Below are 23,457 nucleotides of genomic sequence, written 5' to 3' on the forward strand. Positions count from 1 at the left end.
AAAGAGTTTTATTAAAAATTGAAGTACACTGCTAGGTACCTGTCTATCAGATTCTTGGGTGTTTTGGGGTCCCCCAGCTGACAGAATATTGATATTTACAACACGAGAATTAGATGGCTCTTGTCTCGTGTTTGGACTTGATGAGGTCCCTACAGAAGTCCAATGACAAACTTAATAAAATCACTTTTAAGGCCATAAGATATATATCACAATTTACATAAGTCCAATGACAAACTTAATAAAATCACTTTTAAGGCCTTAAGATATATATCACAATTTTGTATGTTGTCAAATTAAGTAAATATAAGCTATAAAGGGCAGTTATTCAGAGCACACAAAGTGATGCTGGGCTAAGCGGAAAACATATTGTGATCACAAAATGATGAATATACAAGCAACCTTTTGAGATCGAAAAAGTGATGAAAAAATACAAGCAATTTATGGAGACTTACAGCACTCCCAAATGGAAGGAGTTGCAAAGAAAGAAACAAGAAACTACACTAAAAAATACAAAGCTACGAATATGTTACATATTTAATTCTAATAAGTCAAACATAAGCCAAAAGTAAGAGGATTGCACTGCCAAATTGAGTAGAGCTGCATCTTCAATAATCAATAAGCACTCACTGTTTTGGCAAATTATAAAAAGATATTTTTGGATCACATACTATGCATATCAGTAATGAGAAAAAGAAAAGAAATATCACATAGGGAAACATCCAGTACTAGGAAACAATCATCAGTGTGAAATGTTAAATGCTCATTTTGTCTAATTACCATTCCTTGCAGAGTCTTCTACATTTTGCCTTTGCAATGTGGATTCAGGAGTTGAATGTTGTGCCGCATGATGCTGACTTGCTGATTGAGATCTCTGTTCACTATTTGCCTGCCCTGAACTTACACCTACACGGTGAAATCTCCCAACAACAGGATGGAAAAGCCCTGCAGGATTACCGGATGGTTCTGAAGAAGGACGGCCCAATGGAACAGGTACTGCTGCAACCATGGTTCTAATCGGCAATATCCTTACTCCTGACTCTCCAGCAATAGATGCATCTGGACGCCTAGAGGTTGCTTGACTAGCAGAACTCTCAACTGGATTTCTTTGTACTGAAGGAGATTGTGTATCCCCGCGCTCTTCTTGATTGGCATTGGGTGCAGTTGTTGATGTGCCTAATATTAAAAATAAAGTTAGCAAGAAGTTAAGAGCGTTATGCAAAAATACAGGATGTATAACAGAGTCACAGATAAATAAACAATTACCGCGTCTTATCTGTATATCGATACGCCTTGGGAAAAAACTTGAGCCAAGTCCACTACCTAAACTTGAGTCAGACTGTGCAGCTCCTACAGGGACAGCACCAAAACTAGCTCCAGGTTGAAAAGGAAGAGGCTGGAACCATGGATTTCAATAAGCAATAGTAGGATAGTTTTCATGACAAGCAAGACAAAGAACAAGTGTAACCTGAACCATGATATGATTAGGACCAGTAGGTGATATAAAAACTGCAGGTCCACCATTAACAACAGCTTCAGACTGCACAGAAGTCAGGATATTAGTTAGTTGTACAAACAGAGATACTACCAAATAAGACACCAAGGATGGGTAACCAAGCCTACCGGTGTTTGACCCAAACGCAATGTCATGGTTGTGCGACCAAGCTCAAGTAAAAGTGCACCAAGATTATAGAATAATACTCCAGTCCTCAAAGCCCTAGATTGAATGCTTGACCGCGATGGGGCATCAGTTACATCTGCTTGATTCTCCAGTTGTCTTGCCAGTTGCTGTGGAAGTATGTAATGAACTCAATAAATTTCTACATTTAGCATAGTAAAAAGATTACTAAAGCTCAAAATAGATACTTGAGAAAGAAAAGCAGAAATTAAAAAGGGAGTCATTCATGGAATTGTTAGGGGGTCAGCTCATGTACAGATGGAAGTATGAGGAGAAAGAACACACAAGTATACACTCCCCAGCTTGTTCAATGATCATCCGTCTGGTAGAAAGCAAGACTTCTGCCAAGGATGCAGGTGATGAAAGACTTTCTGGTGTTGAACCCAAACGCGAAGAAACAGATCCCCTTTCTTCATTACTATGAGCCTCAGCTACTTGGGCATTATTCCCCCCTTCTCTGACTGCCAGTAAAACGGGTTCATCATTCCCAAATAACAAGCATGCAGCTGGAGCCAACTATGATGACAACTATAAAATTCAGCATGGTTTGCTTACCAATTGTATCAAATTCACGGCTCATATGACTTAGGTACTGAGACAAAGTCGTCAAAGAATCAGGAATGACCTACAAAACCATATATAAATGAATGAATTGTTTAATTCCACTCAGAGAGAGAATAACAAATATCAAATCTAGATAAATATGTATATGAATTAAGTACAGAAGGAACTTGGTGCATCATACAGGAGGCTGCAAAGACCCTAGAGAAACTGATGCTGGAAGTCCAAAAGTATTCCGCAATCTATCCGACAAACTCTGTAACGAATCTGATATTCCACTAGAATCTGAAGCTCTTCCAAGGCCTTGGGAATCCTGCTCCTTCATCCAATCAAGTATAGCCAAGATGTAATGTTCAAGATTTTCAAGTTGAATACATAAACCCATCAAGAGATGTGTAAAATAATGTATCCTTATGATTTTTAAAACAACAACCAGAATGATTGTATGTTTAATGAAAGCACATTTATTTTACTTATTTAACAAAAAGTATCATCATTGTGGTCTCACTCTCCAATTCCATGTGTATCAAGTTAATTTAATGCATCTTTTGGAGTCGCATGATGGCTTGAAACTCTTTCTGTTTGTCTTACTTTCCCTCTCTCGCTATCGAATACACACATATTAGTTGAGGGAATCAAAGTTAGTTTATTAGACTTAATTAGTGGGTCATTCGAGAAATAAGGCACATCGCCAATGTTAATAAGAAGTGGGATTGAGAGAGGTGAACTCATTATTCAACATAATTTTTGAGGAGGCTGTAGACCCTCAAGTTCTGTCTGAAATTCATTTTGTAAACAAGGGAACCTCCCCTACTTCTGCTCTAATTAAACTCCAGTTCCTATGAATAGATTGTTTACATTTATGTTAGTCAATAGGATTGGAGTTAGTTTGTAAGAGTTAAGAACCTACAACCTCCCAAAGTTCTGCAAACAAAGGGAATCCTTCCCTACTTTGTCTCGAATAAAATTCCAGTTCCTATCAATAGATTGATATATATATATATATATGCTATTTAATGGGATTGGTGTTAGTTTGTTGAGTTAACTAGTGGATAAAGAAATAAGTGATGTCCCTATAAATAAAAGCAGAGATTGAAAGGGAAGCTTGACATATGGGAGAATTGGGACCTTTGCTCACTTGGGAGGTTGCAGACCCTCAAAATTCAGCAATTCATTCCATAAACAATAGACTCCTGCCCCAAGTTTGTTCTAACAAAATTATAGTTCCTATCTCATCTCTTCTTCCCATATTGTCTTTCTTTTCCTCTTCATTGTTATATTCAAGGAACATCCGTAGAATATTCTACATTCTTTTGGTGGGTGGAGGTGTTCTCTATTTAAGTTTGTCATGATGCAACATTACAAAAAAAAAAAACAAACATATGATGATAGGTTGAATTTACCCTGACAACAATCCCTTCACCACCAGTTACAAAATTTGGAAGTCCAGCAATAGAGCCTAGAACAGCAGAAACAATCTGCAGAGGAGTAAAATAAAAATAAAAACATAAACCAACATTTGCAAAGCAACCCCACAAATATGCTACTTTCACTTCCAATGAAAATATACCCTATTTATTTCAGGCGGAACTCCATCTCCCTGAACAGGAACATTGAAAGTTTCAACAAATACACCTGGAGCAACTTGAGTACTGTGACCATGACTTGTGCTTGAATTTGGCTCAGTCACTGTAAAATGGATGTTTAGTGGTAAATACCATATCTCTTTGCATTAAAGGAAAATTTCCATTTGATGTGCATAACAAAACAAGACCAACAACGAATCTGCTCTGCACCCTACCACTAAAATAAACTTATGAAGGTAACACTTTAGAATTTAGACTTGGGCCTAACTGGATCCCAAAAGCTAGCTCTTGCCAAGAGCTGACTTTCGGGATTGTCCACTTATAATCATTGTTCAAGTCATATCCTAGGTTGTCAATCCCAGATTGAGGTGTGTGATGGCAAACCACAAAACTGGGATAGCAGCATACATAGTCATTAAACTCTCAGATTAAATATTAAACTCTTACAATCTACACTCAAGTAAATTCTAATAAAATCGGTAAACTCTTGGTTTATGAGCCTATAATTTTACACAGACTTGGCCTTAAAAATTAAAATGTAAACGATCAATCAATAATGTTGGCTACTTGGGTTGAATTACTTATGCGATGCAATATATATTGGATTAGATTAAATGAAGTTAATTTTATGTTGAGTATTATTTTTGTTTAATTCAGCTACAAAATAAACTAAAAGTTTGGTCAAATTAGCTCTTGTGTTTTGAAAATATTTCACTTTAGTAATATTTTTATGAATTTATGTAAAATTTGGTCATTAATGTATTTGGTCAGTACTACTACTAGCACCCTTCATTATTGTGATTTACTACTTCACAAAATGAAAGGGGTGATCTTGTAGTTCTTCGTCTGTGAAGATACGTTGTTGGTTGGGTGCTCTGTTTTTCTTTTTCCATTGAATCTGAACCTAAATCTGTGTTAGTATACTTGGACTCAACTTCTACAAAAATATTAAGGACAAATTTCTTGATTTTTCTTATGATCATTGGGAGTTTTCCAGCACAAATTTTGTGGTATTGAACAATTTATTCAATATAACTCTTGCAAGTGCACCTGATCAGTGCATGCTTTGATTATCAATTATCCAAGCATGAGTCATGACATTCATAATTGAAAAAACTATTTCATCAGCAAGCTGAATGCAATTCACGTATCTTCCCAGCGGGATTCTTTTATATATGAGATAGACACATCAAGAGCTTGAAACTAAGAATACTAGAAGATCAGCAAGGTTAGGCTAAAGACATGGGCAATTATCATTACCAACTTTTTACATGAAAATCAATTATCAAAACAATCACTAAAAGAAAACAGACCACGTGATAAATCCAAGTAAACAAGAACAGGATGCATAATAATTACAAATGCAAATGACAATATACACAATTGCATCAAACCTGCATGATAGGGCAGACTTCCTGGAGGTGGTAGATCAGGTTGCCTCACAACCAGATGCAATGTGTGACCATCTTCAACATCTACTTGTGTTAGGGGACACCCGTGTTGAAGAAAATATATGAATGGTGCAATTTAAAGAAGAATAGCAACATAACATCTTCAACATAACAAATCATGGATTTTGAAATGATAGAGTTCTAACTTGTGTTAAAAGAAGGTCTATCATTTGCAAACTTAAGTCATAAACAAGCAAGCATTGTTGTTTTGGTAACAAATTTATTAAATATTGAGATTCAATATTAATATACTAGGTAGTTCGTACAACATAGATAAAATATAACATGCAAATATTTTAACTTCCAAATACATGTTGTGTAGATACAAAAAATTTGGCACAGAACACAGAAATTATATTGTTATGGCTACCATGTCCACTCTACCAATCTGTTCTTCCTTTCCTGGACCCTTCTGCTCCAAAATATCAAACTCTTATCGTACACCAAACGAAAATGGACCACATGTTTTACCGTAAGGATCAGATATAAATTTAGATATACAAGAAATGAGAAATTACAGCAAATGGGAAAAAATAAGTCCACGATATACAAAGGAAACACCTTCAGGTTGTATTGTACAATGGTACCATTTGAAAATCCAAATCTTTTCTTCATAATTGTCGAAAGGGAAACGTGACATTTATGTTAATCTACTGTCAAGAAAATACCACATTAGCCTCCTTTAATGAGTTGTTGAACACAAAATAGAAAGATAAAGGATACGGTAGGCAGACAAGAGTTGATCATCCTTTAGAACTTTCCCTTGGCAAATTAAACGCTGCTGTTCGGATAACACTCCAGTTACAGAAGCAATCTGTTCTTTCAGAGCAGGGACTGGCATCTGCAGAACAGGGGAAATTGTTGGGGGCAGGATTAACGGTTCAGATAAGTAAATGGAAGATGCCAGCTCAATGACCAAAATACTTTTAACCAGTTTTGGGGAGTTATGAGCATCAAATAAATTATGGTAACTTGGATAAGCTTTAAACAAATGCATTCGATATAGTTGGTAGGATGATTATTTCTAGCTTCCAAGTAAAAACATCAAAACTGAAATAGCTACTATAATTTTTGTTTCTCAAATGAACAATTAAAATTATAATCGAAAAAAATCTTGTTTTCTTATTTCCTAAAGCACATTTTTCTTTAAAAAGGAACAAACAAGCAGACTCTTAAAAAAATTGATAGATCAAAACTCCAAACATGTTCTAAAGTAACAGACAAGGAGGAGCCCAACCTGATGGATCCCGACATGCCACCAGCAATAGTTTAAAGATGGCGACACACATTTGAGTACTGGAGAAATCTGTATCAGCTTTGGAAATGGAAACCTCAATGGATTTCATCAAGAAGCTGGTCACAAAGCACTATGCAGCTTTCTAATATTAATGAGGACATTGCCACAACACAAGGTATCATCAAGCACCTTCCTTCGTTATAGATGAAAAAAATGGCTGTGAACAAGAATGAGGAAGGAGGAGAGGCTAATCAAACCTCTTCAGCAACATATTTGAAAGAAAAGTGGATGATAAGATAGGAGAGTCTTCAAAGGTGACAGTGGAAGGCGATTATGGGCCGAGAGAGTTGAATTATCAGGCTTTGAAGCAGTTGATTTCAATGGAAGGATAGATCTGAAAAGTTCTTTGAAGTGCAACAAATCACACAAGCAGAAAGATTGCAGCTTGCTTTCATCAGCATGGAGCGGGTTATAGTCTATCGGTCCCAAGAATGAGTAGACGTTTATAATGCCACTGAAGAACTGGAGGCAATATGTTTGAAAAACTAGCCACAATAAGGAATACAGATAGTGCGGAGGAATTTGTGCAAGGTCTCTAGGTTTTGGTTGCACAAGCTAAAAGTATTCAAGAAGAGCAGATTTAAGGATTCTTTTTTGGTGAACGTGAGCAAAACATCAGGTGTAGAATGAGGGTGGGTAAGTCGAAAAAACACAACCACAAATAATAAAGTTGTTTAGGTGCCTTCAGAGGAAAAGAATCAAAGTGGAGCAGCAAACCACAATTTATAGGAGGCGGAGTGGTAAAGAAGTTTAATCTAGAGATGGTTTCTCGAAGACGAAAAAACTCAAGGGTGTCCAGAAATTTGGACTGGCAAACAAGAGAACGTTCACTCATAGGCAATTTCTAAATTTTATATCTAAGAGGAGTAGATGCCATTTAAGAAGCATAGCTGGCCATACTAAGGTCGATTATCTCGAAAAAATATTATCTAAGAGGAGTAGATGCCATTCAAGAAGCATAGCTGGCCAAACTAAGGTCGATTATCACGAACTGCAAAACTTCTAGCATGTCCTTTGTTCAGAAGGGTAAAATATTGGTGATCTAAGGGGACCTGGCTGATCAATTTCGACAAGGGTGTTGCAAAAAGAAATAAAAGTGCAGTCTACTAAGCTATCATTTTTTGCCTTGATCAGCAAGATGACCCAATCGCTAGATGACACAATCCAAGGCTTTTGAGACAGGTTGTGAAAACAGTAAGCAGAAAAAACCCACCAACAAGGAGAGAACAGGAGAGAAAGGGTTGCCAAAAAGTGTGCATGGTTGTTAATAGATAGAAAGTGAAAGAAAACTAATTTGAAATGTCATATATTACTTTGGATCTATTTCCATTGATTTTATTTACAGCATATTACAGAATTTATATTGTGCTTATCTGCACACAGCTGGGGTTAAACATGCACCCACAGCCAACAAAGTTGCTCTGCAAGATACCAGACTCTTAGGCAGTTACAACGGCCAGAACTGATGTGGCACACCTCTTACTAAGCTATAAACATGAGTTCCTAATCTAAATAACTGACCAAGACAAAATATTCACCAATTCAGACTAATATAGGCTGCTGTAATTTATAGCAGCAAACCCATGAGATAACAACTCAAATACTCACAATGATCATCAAGAAGAAAAGAATCATGAAGACAATAACATGCCTCCAGCAGAGTTCTTGATTTTAGGGAAGTTGAAAAAACTGTCTGGGGGGAAAGTCACAAGATTATACCACTCTGGTATGGTAATACCATGCTGAATTTATAAGGTTTTAGATAACAAAGGTGGGAAGAGAAATTGAGAATTCAACAAGACTAGGCCTGATTTATATTAATATTAATACTAGATACTAGACTCCAAATCCTTACTAAATAAGGAACTTATCATGATAATTAATAGACTCATAATCCCAACCAAATAGAGAAAGAAAAAACATAAAATACAGAGAAATACGAAAACCAATCCTAAGAGATACAACAACAACCAAGTCTTATCCCACAAAGTGGGCTTGGCTACCAATCCTAAGAGATAACCTAAGATATTCTAAATTACTCCAAAGCACAAACCAAATATTATGAGATATTTTCCTTATATTCTAACTAGATGTTTCTAATTGAAAGAGGAGCAAGAAACAAGATTGCATGCACAGAAATAAAAATATTATAATGAAGAATTTAAAATAAAAAGGTAAAGAAACATTATTCACGGTCAAAGAATTACCTGCTTATCCACTTTGAGGGTATAAGTTTGTGAATCCAATGTTTTTATCTTTATCTCAATAGTGGTTTCTGAACTTCCAATGCTGTTATTGCTAGGGATCTTTTCAACGCCATTACTTCCCATTCTCCACAGACCACACAATACACTATAAAATGAGAAAAGCATCAGAAACTACTAGTAGTATTTCTTTTTCTTCAATACATGAGGTGATTATGGAGCAAATAACGTGAAACTGATTAAACAATATAAAGAAAGATCATTTGGAAAAGTTCACATAAACACAACACTACAACTTGCTAAATTCCCGTCTTATTAATAGAAGTATAAAAGCCTCTCCACGTGTAAAGATCAATTAATGCAAAATGGATTCTGTAAACGAAAATATGAAACTTTGGAAGTTCACATAATTCCACGATGATCAAACCCTACAAATTAAAAGACAACTCCAACTATCCAACATATAGGTGGATGGTACTTCTATCCTACAAACTTATGACATAGTGGAGAACCCACTCCTACAAGCAACCTGGTAAGAGGGAAGAGTACCATAGATGGGAGTTGTGTTGCACACCCAATCAATATGAGACTCAAACTCCTCCATCAACCATTCCGGGTTGGATTGCAAAGACAAGCTCGTCCACACGCGGGATGATGAAAACAAGTCACTCGTACTGTTTGATGTGTAGAGTACGACCTCTCCAAAAAGCATGCTTATAAGAGGGAGGAGTCAGTACTGATGTTTCCCAAGCGCAGCCTATAAGGGATTAACCTTTCAGATCCTGCACCAACTTATCACCATAGCAGATGACATCATGAAAGTTTTAAATTCCCAATCAATCCCAATAAACTGAAGTTAAAGCACACCTTGAAACTTGAGAACAAGAGTTAAATAGGATCATATTCACTCTAAATAACATTACCCAAGAAAATTTGGCCTACCCATCTCTTTGTATCCAGTCCCTTAAATTAGGAACTCATGTTTTTTAATAACCCTCCTCCCTTGTGTATAAGGGCAAACTCTCACACATCCATAAATAACTGTTTCTCTTTGTATCAATGTCACATTATCATCAGTGATGCAGTATGTGATAAAAGATCATATGATGCAATTATATATGTTTAAACAGCCAACTCCAAGAATTTTAGCTGGCATGAAAAATGTAAGGCAGTGACAGATCAAACAGCAAAGCAACCACACAAGCAGCCCATTTGTGATTAAGATTGATTATATTGCAAAACCTGTAGGGCTCCTGACCCAGAAAAGTGGATATTCAAAATTCAGAAGATGTTGATTTCAGAATCAATGCATAAAACAGAGAAGTAAAATGAAGCTTTTCATTACATGGTAGCATGTCATGTAGCAACAGTGTGAAGTCCAGTCAATTGCATGCACAATACAATGAAGAAATTAAAATCGCAACGGACTTAATTCCTACAACTGAAAATGAAGGCACGGTATTGAAACTAAAAAAAAAAACTAAGCTATTCGCTACACTTTCTCACATGCCAGATGAAAAGCATCGAGCACACTCCTATCCCAATAAATCAAAAGACATAGTTAAAATACAAATACATAGCATTTGTAATGTAATTGTATCACCATTGAAGAATGAATAAAGTAAAGTACCGCCTAAAAATCTGTTTGCGGCTTCTCTTAAGATATGCCCCAAAAAATACGGTTTAAAATAACTACTTTATCAATGAATACTGTTAAAAAATGTTCCCTTTGTCCACAAGGTGATCAGAAATCAAAACAAATTCTGAAAACCTAAACTACGCGGAAATCATCCAAAAGTTGATGATTAAGCAAAGAAAATACTTATACAAGCTAGTGAATAGCAAAACGAATTCGCGAACCTAATTTCACTCTCTCGTAGAGAAATTACAAAAATTGCTATAAAAAAATACATTAGTTTATAATCAAAACCTAGTTAAAATAACATCGATAATTAATAAGCATTAACAATCCGGTTATTAATCGAATACGATACGAAAAACCGCAAAAAAATGCTATGATGATTGTATATAAACGCGAAAATGAAATAGAAAATGCGATAATTGAATAGCGAAGAAAGAACGGGAGCGCGAAAACGGGGAATGAGGAATTTACCTTGAAGTAGAATCGTTATGGAAGTGAGTGGAGTGAAGGAGAGAGGAGTTAGGGATTGAAATGGTGGAGTGGGTGTTGCAGCGTTAAAGCTTTCACCGCTGAGTCTCGCGCACGCGTACGGGTTTTCACTTCTGAAACAGGCGAGTGCATGCAGTTCTAACTTTAAACTTGTTGCACTGGATTATTTACCACCTTTTACTTCGACCTCGCTCTTCGACGGAATGAGTCGGTCGTCGCCGCTTTTTTTTTTTCTTCTTCCTATTTTAGAAAAAGTAATAAAAATAATTTAATTTGAAATCTTCGTGTCTATTTTTTTTCCTCGTATTTACTTCAATTGGAAGCACAAAAAGTATATAATTGGAAAACATATTGGGTCGATTCTTTGAGATGTTAAAAAAATCATTTTTATGTTTTAGTTACGTTTGTTGTACACTAGTTTTAAAAATTATTTTGTTAAAAGATATTTTTTACGTTGAAAATGAAATAGTTTTGATAAAATTTTGAATAAAATTATTTTTAATAGAACAGATAAATATAAAATTGCTTTTAAATGTTTGAATATTTAAAATATCTTATTCCTACTCATTTTATTCAATAATTACGTAGGAATTGTAACACACTTTACACCCACAAATATCTACATGAACGTTTATATAGATTGGGTGTAGATTTTTAAAAAAATTAAAATTCAAGAGTAAAGACGAATTTGAGAAGGCATAAACTCCACGTCAGTTTCGTTAATAATATTATTGTTATTTTAAAATTGTAGATACATGTATATATTTAATTTATTTAAATATTTTTAAATTGAAAAATTATAATCTCATCTCTATAAGAACAAGTATGATTTTAATATTTTTAATTTTATTATTATATAATTATTATTATTTTATTATATTAATATAATAAATATATCTTTTAAATTCATTATATATATATACATAGAGTGATGGTGTAGGTACGGGGCAATAAAATTTGAACCTCATCGCAAGCGGAGATGAAAATTTAAATCTCACGATCAATAAAAAAGGAGGGCTGCAGATTTTTTCGATTAACCGTTTACAAAATGAAAGAGGCAAAATTCACTTTCATCCTATTATCATGTCTAATAGATATATTTCTTTTAAAAGTGAATAAAGATAAAATATTTGTATTCATAATTATTAAATATTAAAATCACATTTTAATAATTCGTAGCGGACATGCCAAAAATTTAGATTCTCAAATAAATTTAATGTTGTTTAACCAACTAAATCACACTCATTAAGTAAAATAGCAATAAACTCCCAAAATACATTGTTTACGTAAACATATTTTACCGTGATATACTTTATGTTTCTTATATATCATACTGTTAATTTAAGATGAAACTATAAAAAATAATTGTGTAATGTTACAAAATAATATATATTTATTAAATACGAATATAAAATTAATATATATCACGATGCATATCAGTTATATGTTATTTTGTTCTAATGAGCCTATCGAGTAAATCCATGTGCATTGCGTGCATATAAAAAGGGGATTGTGAGTTCAATATAAGAATGAATAGGTGAAATTCTTCATTTTTATTGTGTAAAAAGATAGTTTAACGAAGCTTCTAGAGAAAGGAGGAATTTTTTTAATGGTTTTGTGTTTGTTTGTTTTAATACAATATGAGATATTTTAAATAGTTTTTAAGTTACATAAGTCTCTTTCCTTTTCTCTAAATTCTTCTAGAATGGAGTAGGGGTGTTAAAAAAACCAAAAATTGAATTAAACCGCATAACTGAACTGAACCAAACTATTTTTGAATTGAATTGATTTATAAAAATTGAGAATCGAACTGTTCTCGAACTGATTTCTCAAAACTAGAACTGAAATGAACTGGTTTTCAGTTTGAAAAAACCGAACAAAACTGGTTTTCAGTTCGAAAAAACTGAACTGAATCGGTTTTTATTTCAAAAAACTTGAATCGAATTTGTTTTTTTAAAATTAACTAGGGGTAATTATGTAAAATTTGGTCTATATAAACAAAAAAAAAACTAGGTTAAATCGGTTCGGTTCAGTTTGATTCAAAGTAATAAACCAGTACACTAGTTTATAAAACAGTTCGATTCGATTTTTTAAACTGAAAATCAGTTTTGTTCAATTTTCAAACAGTTTTAGTTTAGAACTGAACTTTGCTCACCCCTATAATGGAAGGAGACCAAAAATCGCTTATGAAATTATTTTTCTCGAGTCTTAAAATTTGAATTCATTTTTTTTAATATTACATCTCTTATAAATTCTCTCAACCAAACACATCCTTATGTTATGATTTTAATTTCTAAAATATTCATATAAATATTAGTCGGATACTCATGTTATCCCGTGGAGTCGCATTACGATTCATCACCGTTTAAGTTTGCACTATTTAATTTTTGAAGTTATAAATTTGGTCACATAAATTAGTAACACTTTGAATGAAATTATAAATTTTTGCAAATTTATTTGTTAAACATTTAAGGAATCGATGTTAAAGAGAAAAAAAAACATCAATTTCTCAATTCTTTAAAGAATTAATGATATTTAATTAGTGATGATAATAATAATGATGTATAATAGATATGGTTGAAAATGAGTCGAACTAGAGATACTAACAAAATATGTATAATAACAATCAAGATACGAGAGAGCGAGATTGATAAAATGTAATTTCAAATACTTTAATTTTATTGTTTTTATTTGTATATTTTTGTTTATTGTCATTTAACGTATTTGAGATTTGATAAACTTTAAAACTTAAAATTATAATAATTGTTGAACGACATAATATCGCTAAAGTAAATTTCAATACAACAATTGAATAATATTTTTAAATTTTCATAATTATGTAACAAATAAAATTAAATGGACCACACGTAAGAGTGAAAAATTGATATCTCTACGTGCACCAAAATGGTCCACGACATTGTACACAAATGATCCATAATCTATCATAATCTAAGCCCAGATGTAAGATCGACCCTTCAAGTGCTAGCAACAAAGAGAATTTCTCCTTCTACCCTTTATATAATCCAAAGTCTTACAATTTTCAATTCCCCCCACCTCCACCCACACACACACAAACGCAAATTTTAACCCTCATAACTGTAAATATTAATTTATAATATTTTTACACTTTTAAATTGACTAGAAGCTTAAAATATAAATTTAAAAATTTATTATCTAAATTAATTCGAAACAGTTAGTTATTTATTTATGCGAATTGGTTAGTCTAAAAAACTTCATTTGAGTTGACTAATCAAAAAAGGATTAAATAAAAAATATATATAAATTTTGAGTGATTTTGAAAACATAGTGAGAGGAGAAATCTTCCCATGAGTTAATCTAAAAATAATTGATACTAGTTAGTTTAAAAATTGTATGGATGTTTGGTTTTATAACTGATAAAAATTGGTTTTAAATGAATTGATTTTATAAAGTTGATTTTATTTAAAAGTGAATTGAATATAAAATAGTTTATGTTTGAATTTATGTATGACAAAAATGAATTAAATAATAAATTTCGGCGTAAAAATCACGTTTAAACATAAAAATTATAAATGGTAACTTCAAATTAAAATCATTTCTATTTGAAAGTTATTAAACATGTTAAAATCAATTTTATACTTTTAAAATTGATTCTAACATTTGAAACGAGTAATCAAATATAGCATACAACTATTTTCAGATGTATACATTTAAAGAATAAAAAATTATATTTTATTATTTAAAAGTACACATTCAAAAACTTAATAATATGTGTCCAGAATAATTTATTTTCTTTTATTATTTTATATGTTAAATTTTTTTAATACACAATAATTATTCATATAATTGTTTTCATGTAAATATGATCCCGATTTTTATTATTGATCATTTTAAATTGGTTATTTCTCTCCTCCTAGCAAATATCATGTTATCGATTTTATTTTTAATAAACCAATTAGATATATTAATGAAAACTATCAAAGACTCAATGTATTTTAAAAATATTTGAAATAGATACAAATACAATTTACAAAGTAAACATTCAAGAACAAAATTGAATTATACTCCACCAACACAAAACTAGACCAAAAAAGAACAAAACAACTCTTAAACCAAGAGACTCAAGCACAATAAATAGTGAGTCCATCGTTGATGAAAATCAAACTTAAATAATTTGATATTTGATTTTAGCCACCACAGAGACTATAATTTAATAGACTATACAACACACTTTAAGTCAAGTTCTTTACTATAAAAGATAATGATATTTCAAGTTTTCCATATAAAGGCAAGCCATTGAAATCGCCTCTAAAATTACACTATGCATTTTACAAAACAAACATAAACTACCAAAACATGTTCAATGTTCCAAGATAGTGTTTAGATAACATTGCTAATACTCATCGATATCTAACTTTCAAATTTTACCAAAAATTGCACACTCAGTAGATAAATGTTCAGAAGTTTTAAATATATTGCACCGACTGACACAAAGTGAATCCGTAGAATTTGCTCCGCGACGTGCAAAGTTATCATTTGTAGAAAAGTCTATTTCATAATTACTTCAATAAAAAGATAGACCTTCAACGAATAAATTTATTCCACACATGATCGCACAAATGAGAATTTTCAATGCTCGAATATGACATCCAATAATATATTTCTAAGTCCATCTATCCAGAGCATTTTTTTACAAAATAAGGTTATTAACCAACATAGAACACTCTACAACCAAGCTCTCCTCCTACTAAAACAACCCAAGCCTCAACCTCCACCTAAACCCCGCCTCCTACTACATCAGTTCCCACCATATATTGCAAATGTGACATTTTTTTTATCACAAACCAAACTAAATAATCTACTAAAGTAATCTTTTAGTGCCACACCCCCTACACAAGGATCGTGCCAAAACAACAAATTTATTCCATTGCCAATCACGATAACTGTATTTTTTAAAAACCAATTAACTTGATCATTCCAAAACCCAACTTCGACCCTTTGAGTATCTTTCCATCACACATAATCCCTTTTTGAACCTCCAACCACTTCACCATTTAAAAACCAATATTTTTTTGTTAAAATTTTAAGCCACAGACTATTCTTCTCTACCCTCCTCCTAACAATACATAATTAAAAGTCCGCACACCACGTAACCTAATCCACATTTATCCTTTGATAAACAAAAATGATCCCGTTGATCCGATGAATTTTTCTAGCTTACTCACTATTCCCATAAAAAAAAATTAAGCAAAGATTCAATTTTAGAGATAATATATATAAGAGTCTTGAAGAAGGAAATGAAGCAAATTAGGAGGGCATATAAGACATCTTTAATAAAAACAAGACGACTCCTCATAAATAAATGACAAGATTTCCACCTAGATAAACGATCCTTGATCATATTAATTATAGAGTCCCCAAATAGGAAGACCAAGATATTTAAAAGACGTTTTTCTCACTCTACAATTAAGAACTCCAACTGCATCCACTAACCAAGATTGATTAACATTAATTCCCACAAGCATACTTTTGTAGACGTTAACCTTCAAACCCAAAACCAATTCAAAGAGAAACCAAATCGCCTTAATGACCCTAACATTAACCCAACATTTTTCACCTAATATCAAAGTATCATCAACAAATTGAAGGTAAGACACCATGAAATTGTGAGCGTCAAGTAATTTCTTTAATAAAATATGTTTTGTTTTGAACATCATTAAGTTTCTCAATTTAAATTCTCTTCTCCTACCTAACAACACCATATTTTGTAAAAAATGAAAAAAAGAATGAATTGATTTTCCTCAACAGGAGTCATAGTTTCAAGGTGATGACAATGGAGAAAAAAGAATCATAAAGATAAGGGCAACGTGATGAACCCAAAGAAAGGGAAGAGCTTTATGGGGAAGATTTGGTGCTATCAAAATGGAAAACTTTTTGTTATCATACTTTGTTTACTTTTTGTCAATGATGCGTCACCACTAATCATTTCTTAGACTTATGAATTACAGAATAGATTTTTTTTTGAGAAGAATGAAAAATGATTTAGAGGAAGAAGACGTTTCTGCAAACAAAAGTCACATATGACACTTCTGCAAACTGCAATGTACAATGATTGGTCCCTGGTTTGTTTTCTCTTTCATAACTTGAAAGAGAGTTAACATAAACAATACTACTGATGTCACTTTCTTGTGTTCCTTTTATCTTATTCTTGTAAAAATTATGAGCGATTATAGTTAAGTGCTAAATATTAAGATTAAGAAGCTAACATAATATGTACTCGTGACTAATTAATAGCCAAAAGGATATATATTTCTTAAAGTAGATTGTAATCAATAAAGGTGACATAATAATAAATAATGTACAAATCATTCCTAAGCCTTAAAAAATTGCAGCATTTCTGCAATGCTCTACTTTTCTGTTAATAATATATATTTTATAAATCCAAATCTAAGGAACTTTTGTCTGTTTTTCCTAGACTTAATTAATTAATTGTGTATTGGAGGCTTTCTCCTAGCTGGAGAATAATCCATCTCAGTTATGTCTACAAGATCCTCAGTAGCATAATACTTAGAAGTAGTCATTGATTTTACTTTTATATCCTTTGCTTCCTCATTGACATTCACATCCTCTCTGTTCTTCACATTCTGTTCATGAAGGAAGCATACAAAAATATCATAAAGATGAAGAAAATAAATCCAATCTTTATATATATTTTGACACCTACAAAATAATATAATTTATTTGATGTCTTATAAACCAACCTTTGACAAGGATTTAGTTGTGGAAATGGAAGTAGTAACAGATTTCCTATTCTTTATATTTCCTGCATCAAAATAAAAACATTCGAAATACTTAATATATGGTTTTTATGTATGAAAAAAATGTTATGTTAGTACTATAACTACATTTCTTTCACGATGCTTAATTAGATAAATATATTTTATACTATGTTTTAAACCATAAACCAAACAAATGAGAATAAAGCCTTGAATTTTTGGATAGTCACAAGAAGTTTTGGAAACAAAACTCGCATTAAGGAATAACATCTTGTTTGTTGTATTATAGGAAGCGCCGCGACCCTAAAGATCGCGGCAGAAAGAAATTAACAAAAAGAAAAAAAAAACTTGTGGACTTAAAAACTAATTAATGGTGCCTAGATCTATGTCGTCTAGGTCCATAATAATCTTCATGAATGTGTGGAAACTGGTTGTTTGATTTTCTGGATATTGTAGAAGCTGTTTTCTTCTGGCTACCTGTGCATTGTTTTTTGTCATTGCAGAGAATAGCTTCATTTGCATCATTGATAGTGTTACTTCTTTTCAACAAGGTGTTTTCTTCATCCTACAGTGATCAAAGAAATTAATATATAATTAACTTCTAAATCAACATTCATGGAAATGTGAAAGCATGCATATATATATATATATATATGAAAGGTTGAAATTTATTAAAAAAATTGAAATACATAATAAAACTTCAAAGTAAAAAAAATGATTTATTACATGTTTCTCTTGCTCAAATGCTAAAGTAACTTTCCCCAAACGTATCCCTGCATAAAATCAAAGAATATTATAAATGTAACAAGAAGGACTAATTGTTTAAACTCATATTAAATTAAACCATATTTATATATATTATACCTTGAGCTTTTGTAAGGAGAATTAACAAAATGAGAAGAGAGACTATATAAAAAGGCCTCATTTGAAGAAAAATGTAGGGAAGAAATGAGTATAATTTGAATCTGTAAACAAAATGTGTGATTTTTCTTCAAGGTTTTTTTCTTCTTAGCAAGGAAGAGGTTAATTGAGTATATAAAATTGGAAATTTGTGAGTGGCTGGAAGATAGATAGATAGGTAGAAGCTTATAGTATATATAGTGGTGGTGTATAGGGGTCCACATTGATGTTTAACATAAATTAATAGTGAGGTTTTGTTTTTTTAATTTACTTTTTGTCTTCTGACACCCCTCAATGTTCCCCTATGTCAGAGGAAATTCAATTACTAATAATCTAATAAACTACCAATCATTTAAGTGCAGGCTTAAGTATTTAAAAGCTTTTGAAGTTACTAAATTATAATGTATTGTAGATAATAGTATTAAGCAGCAAAAGGAGCTATTGTCAAACACTATGGTATAGAGTATTATTTGCATTATAAACATAAGAAGTAAAAATTGGGGGGTCCAAAGAAAACATGCAATTAAGGTGAGTGAAAGGTGAAATCTTAGAAAAGGTACAATATTCATTTACTTAAGGGGAATGGTACAGGAAGATCATAGCCTATAATGTTTATAAGTGAAACCTATAAAAAGGTACATTTATCATTTTTGGGAATGCTATAGAAAGATCATATTGATTAGGAACCCTATAGATAGTAATTTTTTTTCTTCATGTATGTGTATTGTGTCCTATTAAATTAAATTAAATGTTTCCATATGTTCATTTCGTGGCCTTTTAGACAATGTCTCATCTAAAAGACAAGTTGATCGATTTAAGCTTAAAGAAAGCAAACCAATGAATAGGCCATGCATGAAAAACATATGAAGCACGTAAGTGGAAACAGGAATTCATTTATGAGTGAATGTGAAAGACAATGTTTGAAAGTCACAATTTGTGGGGGTGATGAGACTGAAACATCATGGCATAATTAGCAATACACGTGAAATGTGTGAAGTGGCACGCAAATCAGCACGTGATCACCGCCATTTCACGCACGGTGTTACACCTCTAGGATGCACATAAACACATCGCTCGCAACCTTGTCAGAATTTGTCTTGCGTGACTACTATTCCTTTATTGCATAAGAACTTAAATAAAATTTATTTACAATTTAAATTGTTTCAATAGTTATTTTTAAAGAGAAAAAATTGTTTCAATAATATTATTATATTAATACTTTTTTCCATCTGTGTTTGAATTTGGATAATCCACTTCTTTAACCTTTAACTTATATTAATTAAATTATTCACCCCTATATTTAGACTTTTTGACAACACTCTTTAATCATATTTTTATTTATATTTAAGATAGAATTAAGTATATGATTTTGAATGTTTTAATTGGCAAGATAATATATGCTTATGCATGTGTCTTTAACTTCATTTCTTGATATTATAATGTGAAAACTCTTATCTCTAATTGACTATAAGTTAGCATCTCATGGATAGTGTTTACGCATGCATGCGTAACGCGTTAGCATTTAATTTGGAATATTTGCAATATTTGGATATCAACTACACAAGCAACACTAAAAAGTTTCTAACCCCTTACACTCATATGTCCATTTGACTCACTATTGACTCAAGCAGAACAATAAAAAATTAATGAACAATTCAACAAAATTAAATAAAAGCAAATGTGGAATAAAAATATAAGTGCTTAAAATTAAAATTATACTGCTTCGTGGAGTTCTAATAATTTAAAGAGATTTTTTAAAAACAGCTAGTGGGTAATGCTTTAATTTAATTTTGTTGGATTCCAGAATAAGTGTCGCCATAATCACCGCTATTACGTGCGTTTTGTCACTGTACCGCACCAAAACGCACGTCACTAATCTAAAATCTAAAGAATCACGATTGAAAGTGAAGTGAGCACATTCTTCATAAAATAATTAACTACTATTATTGAACTAGATTTTGCTCAAATTAATAATAACTATGGGTTAAGGCTCTTTGTGAGCGCAAAGAACCGATTTTATACATATATGGTCTACAATTATAGTTTATTTTGTTGCTGACAAAACTACAATTATAGTAATTGACCAATGTTTTTTTAATGCATAGGAAGGACATCATATCACAAAAGCAAATCAATTTTTTCTTCTTCTTTTTTTCTTAACTTTTGGTGTAATCGGCGAGGAAGTTGAATTTCTCGTAAGTGAAATGTTAAGGAAAATGTTGATGTACACTCAAATATTATGTGTGAAAATAAAAATAAAAAATGATGTAATATATTAGTAATATAATACGAGAAAAAAATAAAAAATAAATTAATGTATGAAATAAATGTATAAAAATTAAAGATATGCATAAATATATTTGTCCTTAAATTAAATCAAGAAATTCAATTAAATATTGTACTATTTTGTTTTATACAGTATGTTAGAGCATACTTTTTGAAAACATAAGCCCGACATGGGTGTGTCACTTTTTGATGCTACGAATTGGAACCACGTTCAACAATTGAAAGATGTACCCCAACTTTCTTTGTCTATTTTTATTTTTTATTTTTTAATGTTTTGTAAAGACTATATATTGATACACGAATTCTGATTGCGTGCTTGTTATAATCAAACAATCCAGCTTTGGTTATGTTGTGATCCTTTTGTTTATACTTGGATTTCCAACCATAAAACCCAACCAAATCCTAGTGTCGTGTGTTTTCTTTATTAATAATGTTGTGATTCTTTATTAACGGGCCGGTAATTAAATATTAGTTCAGTTATCGATTGAGTGGGAAATATAATTTAATTATACAAAATGTTTTTATTTTATTTATCTTTTTGACTCAAAATATTTACAGGTTACTAGTATTTTATAACTTTCCAGATATCCGGGATCTAATTTATCATTCTTTCTATGTATATGTCTTTTGGATAAACTATATAGTAAGAATTTTGCCTTTGATTTTTTAATATGAATGAATTGACCTTACCTAATACTAGTAGCAATAAATCAATATCAGTTTAATATTTAAGGTGTCAAATTATTACTAGTACCATCCACATCACTAGCCAGTGAACTACTTTTTATAAAAGAAATATTAAGACTGCTATCTTTTTCAACACTTATTATAGAACATTTTAATTTTTTATTGAATGAATTTCATGTAAATTCCACCATTTTATATTATGATTTTTGCATTATAATTAGTTGATACAATTTTGGGAAAACTTTATCATTTAGTGAAATAAAGAGATACAAAAAAAAATGTAAACTAAGTTTTTCAGCGGTACTAATACAGATAATGCACGGGATACTTCTAATTAATTGAAGGATCTAGTTGTATAAAAAAATTTATACCGACAAAGTGACAATTAAACATTTAAAATAATGAATATGAGTAATTATGATGTACTAATAATGTAAAATATTTTACAAAATCAACTTATGGAAATTAAAGTTATATATATATATATATATATATATATATATATATATATATATATATATTTTAAATATACTTTTAGTCCTTATATTTTACTTAAAATTAACTTTTAATCGTATTTTTAAAGTCGAATTTTTAGTCTCCTATTTTTTTTAATTTATCGAATTTTGTTGTCTATCTCTATTTTTCATGATGTGATATGTTTGTTAACAATATGTCATTGATGTGACATAACTAAATTGGATAAAATAGAATTATTTTTGACGCTCTTAGAATTATTCTGGCACATTTTAAATGTTTCAAATTACTTGTCATTTTATAATTTTAATATAATATTAATTTTTTTTCAATAATATACTTTTATTTATTTTACCTCACCAAACTCCTCGATTAACTAAAATTAATAAAGATATTTAAATAAATAAAACTTATTTTATCATTAAAATTAACAAAATTAATTATTTTTTAAGAATCACACACAACTTAGATAGTTAAAATTAGGGGTGCACATGAGTGCGGGTCGATCCGCCAACCCAATCATCCAACCCAACCCAATCCAATTTTTACCCATACCCGATCATTTTAGAGTCCGACCCAACCCAACCTATTGAAACCCACTTATATTTGGTTTAGATAATGGATTTAACAATTTAAACCCGTCGACCCGACTCGGTAACTAGTTATATATTTTTTTTTAAGATTTTATTTGGCAGTCCCAGTAGTCCAATATTATTAATAACTGATTTTTATACGAATGTTGATGCAAGGTGTTCATGTGTTTAGACTAAATACTGAATTTTTCTTGCAGTTTAACATTTAATTTGTTTTGGCCTTATAATCTCGTATATCCCTACTCATAAAATTTGCATCTAATTTTTGTTTTAGTTTTACATAATAAATATATGAACGAAAAACTTATGGTTATGTTTATAATGAATTTAGTTTAAATTTTTTATATTTGTTAAATATAATTTTTTTAGTTAAATACTATTCATTTTAGTTAAATACAATACATTTGAGTTAAATAATGTTGTTGAATTTATTTAGGTATTTGAAGATTGTTGGATTTATTTTTTTTTGTTGAGAGGTTGATGATTTTTTTAAAGAATTGAATGATTTGATTGAAATCTTATAGTTTTTAAGACATTCAAGTATTAAATATATTTTCATTCAATAAATTTTCTCGTAAAATAAAAAACAAGTTATTATTTATGTATAACCCGTGAACACAACTCAAATCAACCCGTTCCTGATTGGGTTGGTTCGATTCGAGTTAAATGAAAAAAATACGGGTTTATAACTTAACCCAACCCAAATATAATTGATTGGATCGGGTATCGAATTTTGTCAAAACTGACTCAACCCAACCCACATACACCCCTAATTAAAATAGAATAATTCTAATAATACACCATTGAATAGACACTATTCATAAAAATCTATTTAATTGATCAAAATTCACATGAAA

The 23,457-nt window shown here is 31.2% G+C and overlaps 2 protein-coding genes across 2 annotated transcripts in view; both read right to left on the reverse strand.

The window, feature by feature from the left end:
- Positions 1 to 10,923, reverse strand: part of LOC101508078 (ubiquitin-like domain-containing protein CIP73) — a 13,335-nt gene extending 2,412 nt beyond the window's left edge. Inside the window, exons 1-14 of the mRNA XM_073363334.1 lie at positions 10,888 to 10,923; positions 8,778 to 8,922; positions 5,997 to 6,114; positions 5,217 to 5,297; positions 3,807 to 3,925; positions 3,640 to 3,714; positions 2,421 to 2,555; positions 2,231 to 2,300; positions 1,961 to 2,136; positions 1,621 to 1,785; positions 1,466 to 1,537; positions 1,264 to 1,393; positions 778 to 1,173; positions 1 to 149 (exon numbers count right to left, since the gene is read on the reverse strand). Coding sequence (XP_073219435.1) covers positions 1 to 149; positions 778 to 1,173; positions 1,264 to 1,393; positions 1,466 to 1,537; positions 1,621 to 1,785; positions 1,961 to 2,136; positions 2,231 to 2,300; positions 2,421 to 2,555; positions 3,640 to 3,714; positions 3,807 to 3,925; positions 5,217 to 5,297; positions 5,997 to 6,114; positions 8,778 to 8,900 — 1,809 coding nt within the window. The 5' untranslated portion in view covers positions 8,901 to 8,922; positions 10,888 to 10,923. The remainder of the gene's footprint in view (positions 150 to 777; positions 1,174 to 1,263; positions 1,394 to 1,465; positions 1,538 to 1,620; positions 1,786 to 1,960; positions 2,137 to 2,230; positions 2,301 to 2,420; positions 2,556 to 3,639; positions 3,715 to 3,806; positions 3,926 to 5,216; positions 5,298 to 5,996; positions 6,115 to 8,777; positions 8,923 to 10,887) is intronic.
- Positions 10,924 to 17,171: 6,248 nt separating this feature from the next.
- On the reverse strand, positions 17,172 to 18,762 carry LOC101508391 (uncharacterized). Its single transcript, XM_004508348.4, has 5 exons — positions 18,525 to 18,762; positions 18,387 to 18,433; positions 18,138 to 18,225; positions 17,646 to 17,707; positions 17,172 to 17,528 (listed from the first exon to the last, which is right to left on the reverse strand). The coding sequence occupies exons 1-5, from the start codon at positions 18,583 to 18,585 to the stop codon at positions 17,370 to 17,372; spliced, it is 417 nt and encodes a 138-aa protein (XP_004508405.1). The 5' UTR covers positions 18,586 to 18,762; the 3' UTR covers positions 17,172 to 17,369.
- Positions 18,763 to 23,457: the final 4,695 nt, after the last annotated feature.

The sequence above is a fragment of the Cicer arietinum genome, chromosome 7 (assembly GCF_000331145.2).
Source record: "Cicer arietinum cultivar CDC Frontier isolate Library 1 chromosome 7, Cicar.CDCFrontier_v2.0, whole genome shotgun sequence".
NCBI lineage: Eukaryota > Viridiplantae > Streptophyta > Magnoliopsida > Fabales > Fabaceae > Cicer > Cicer arietinum.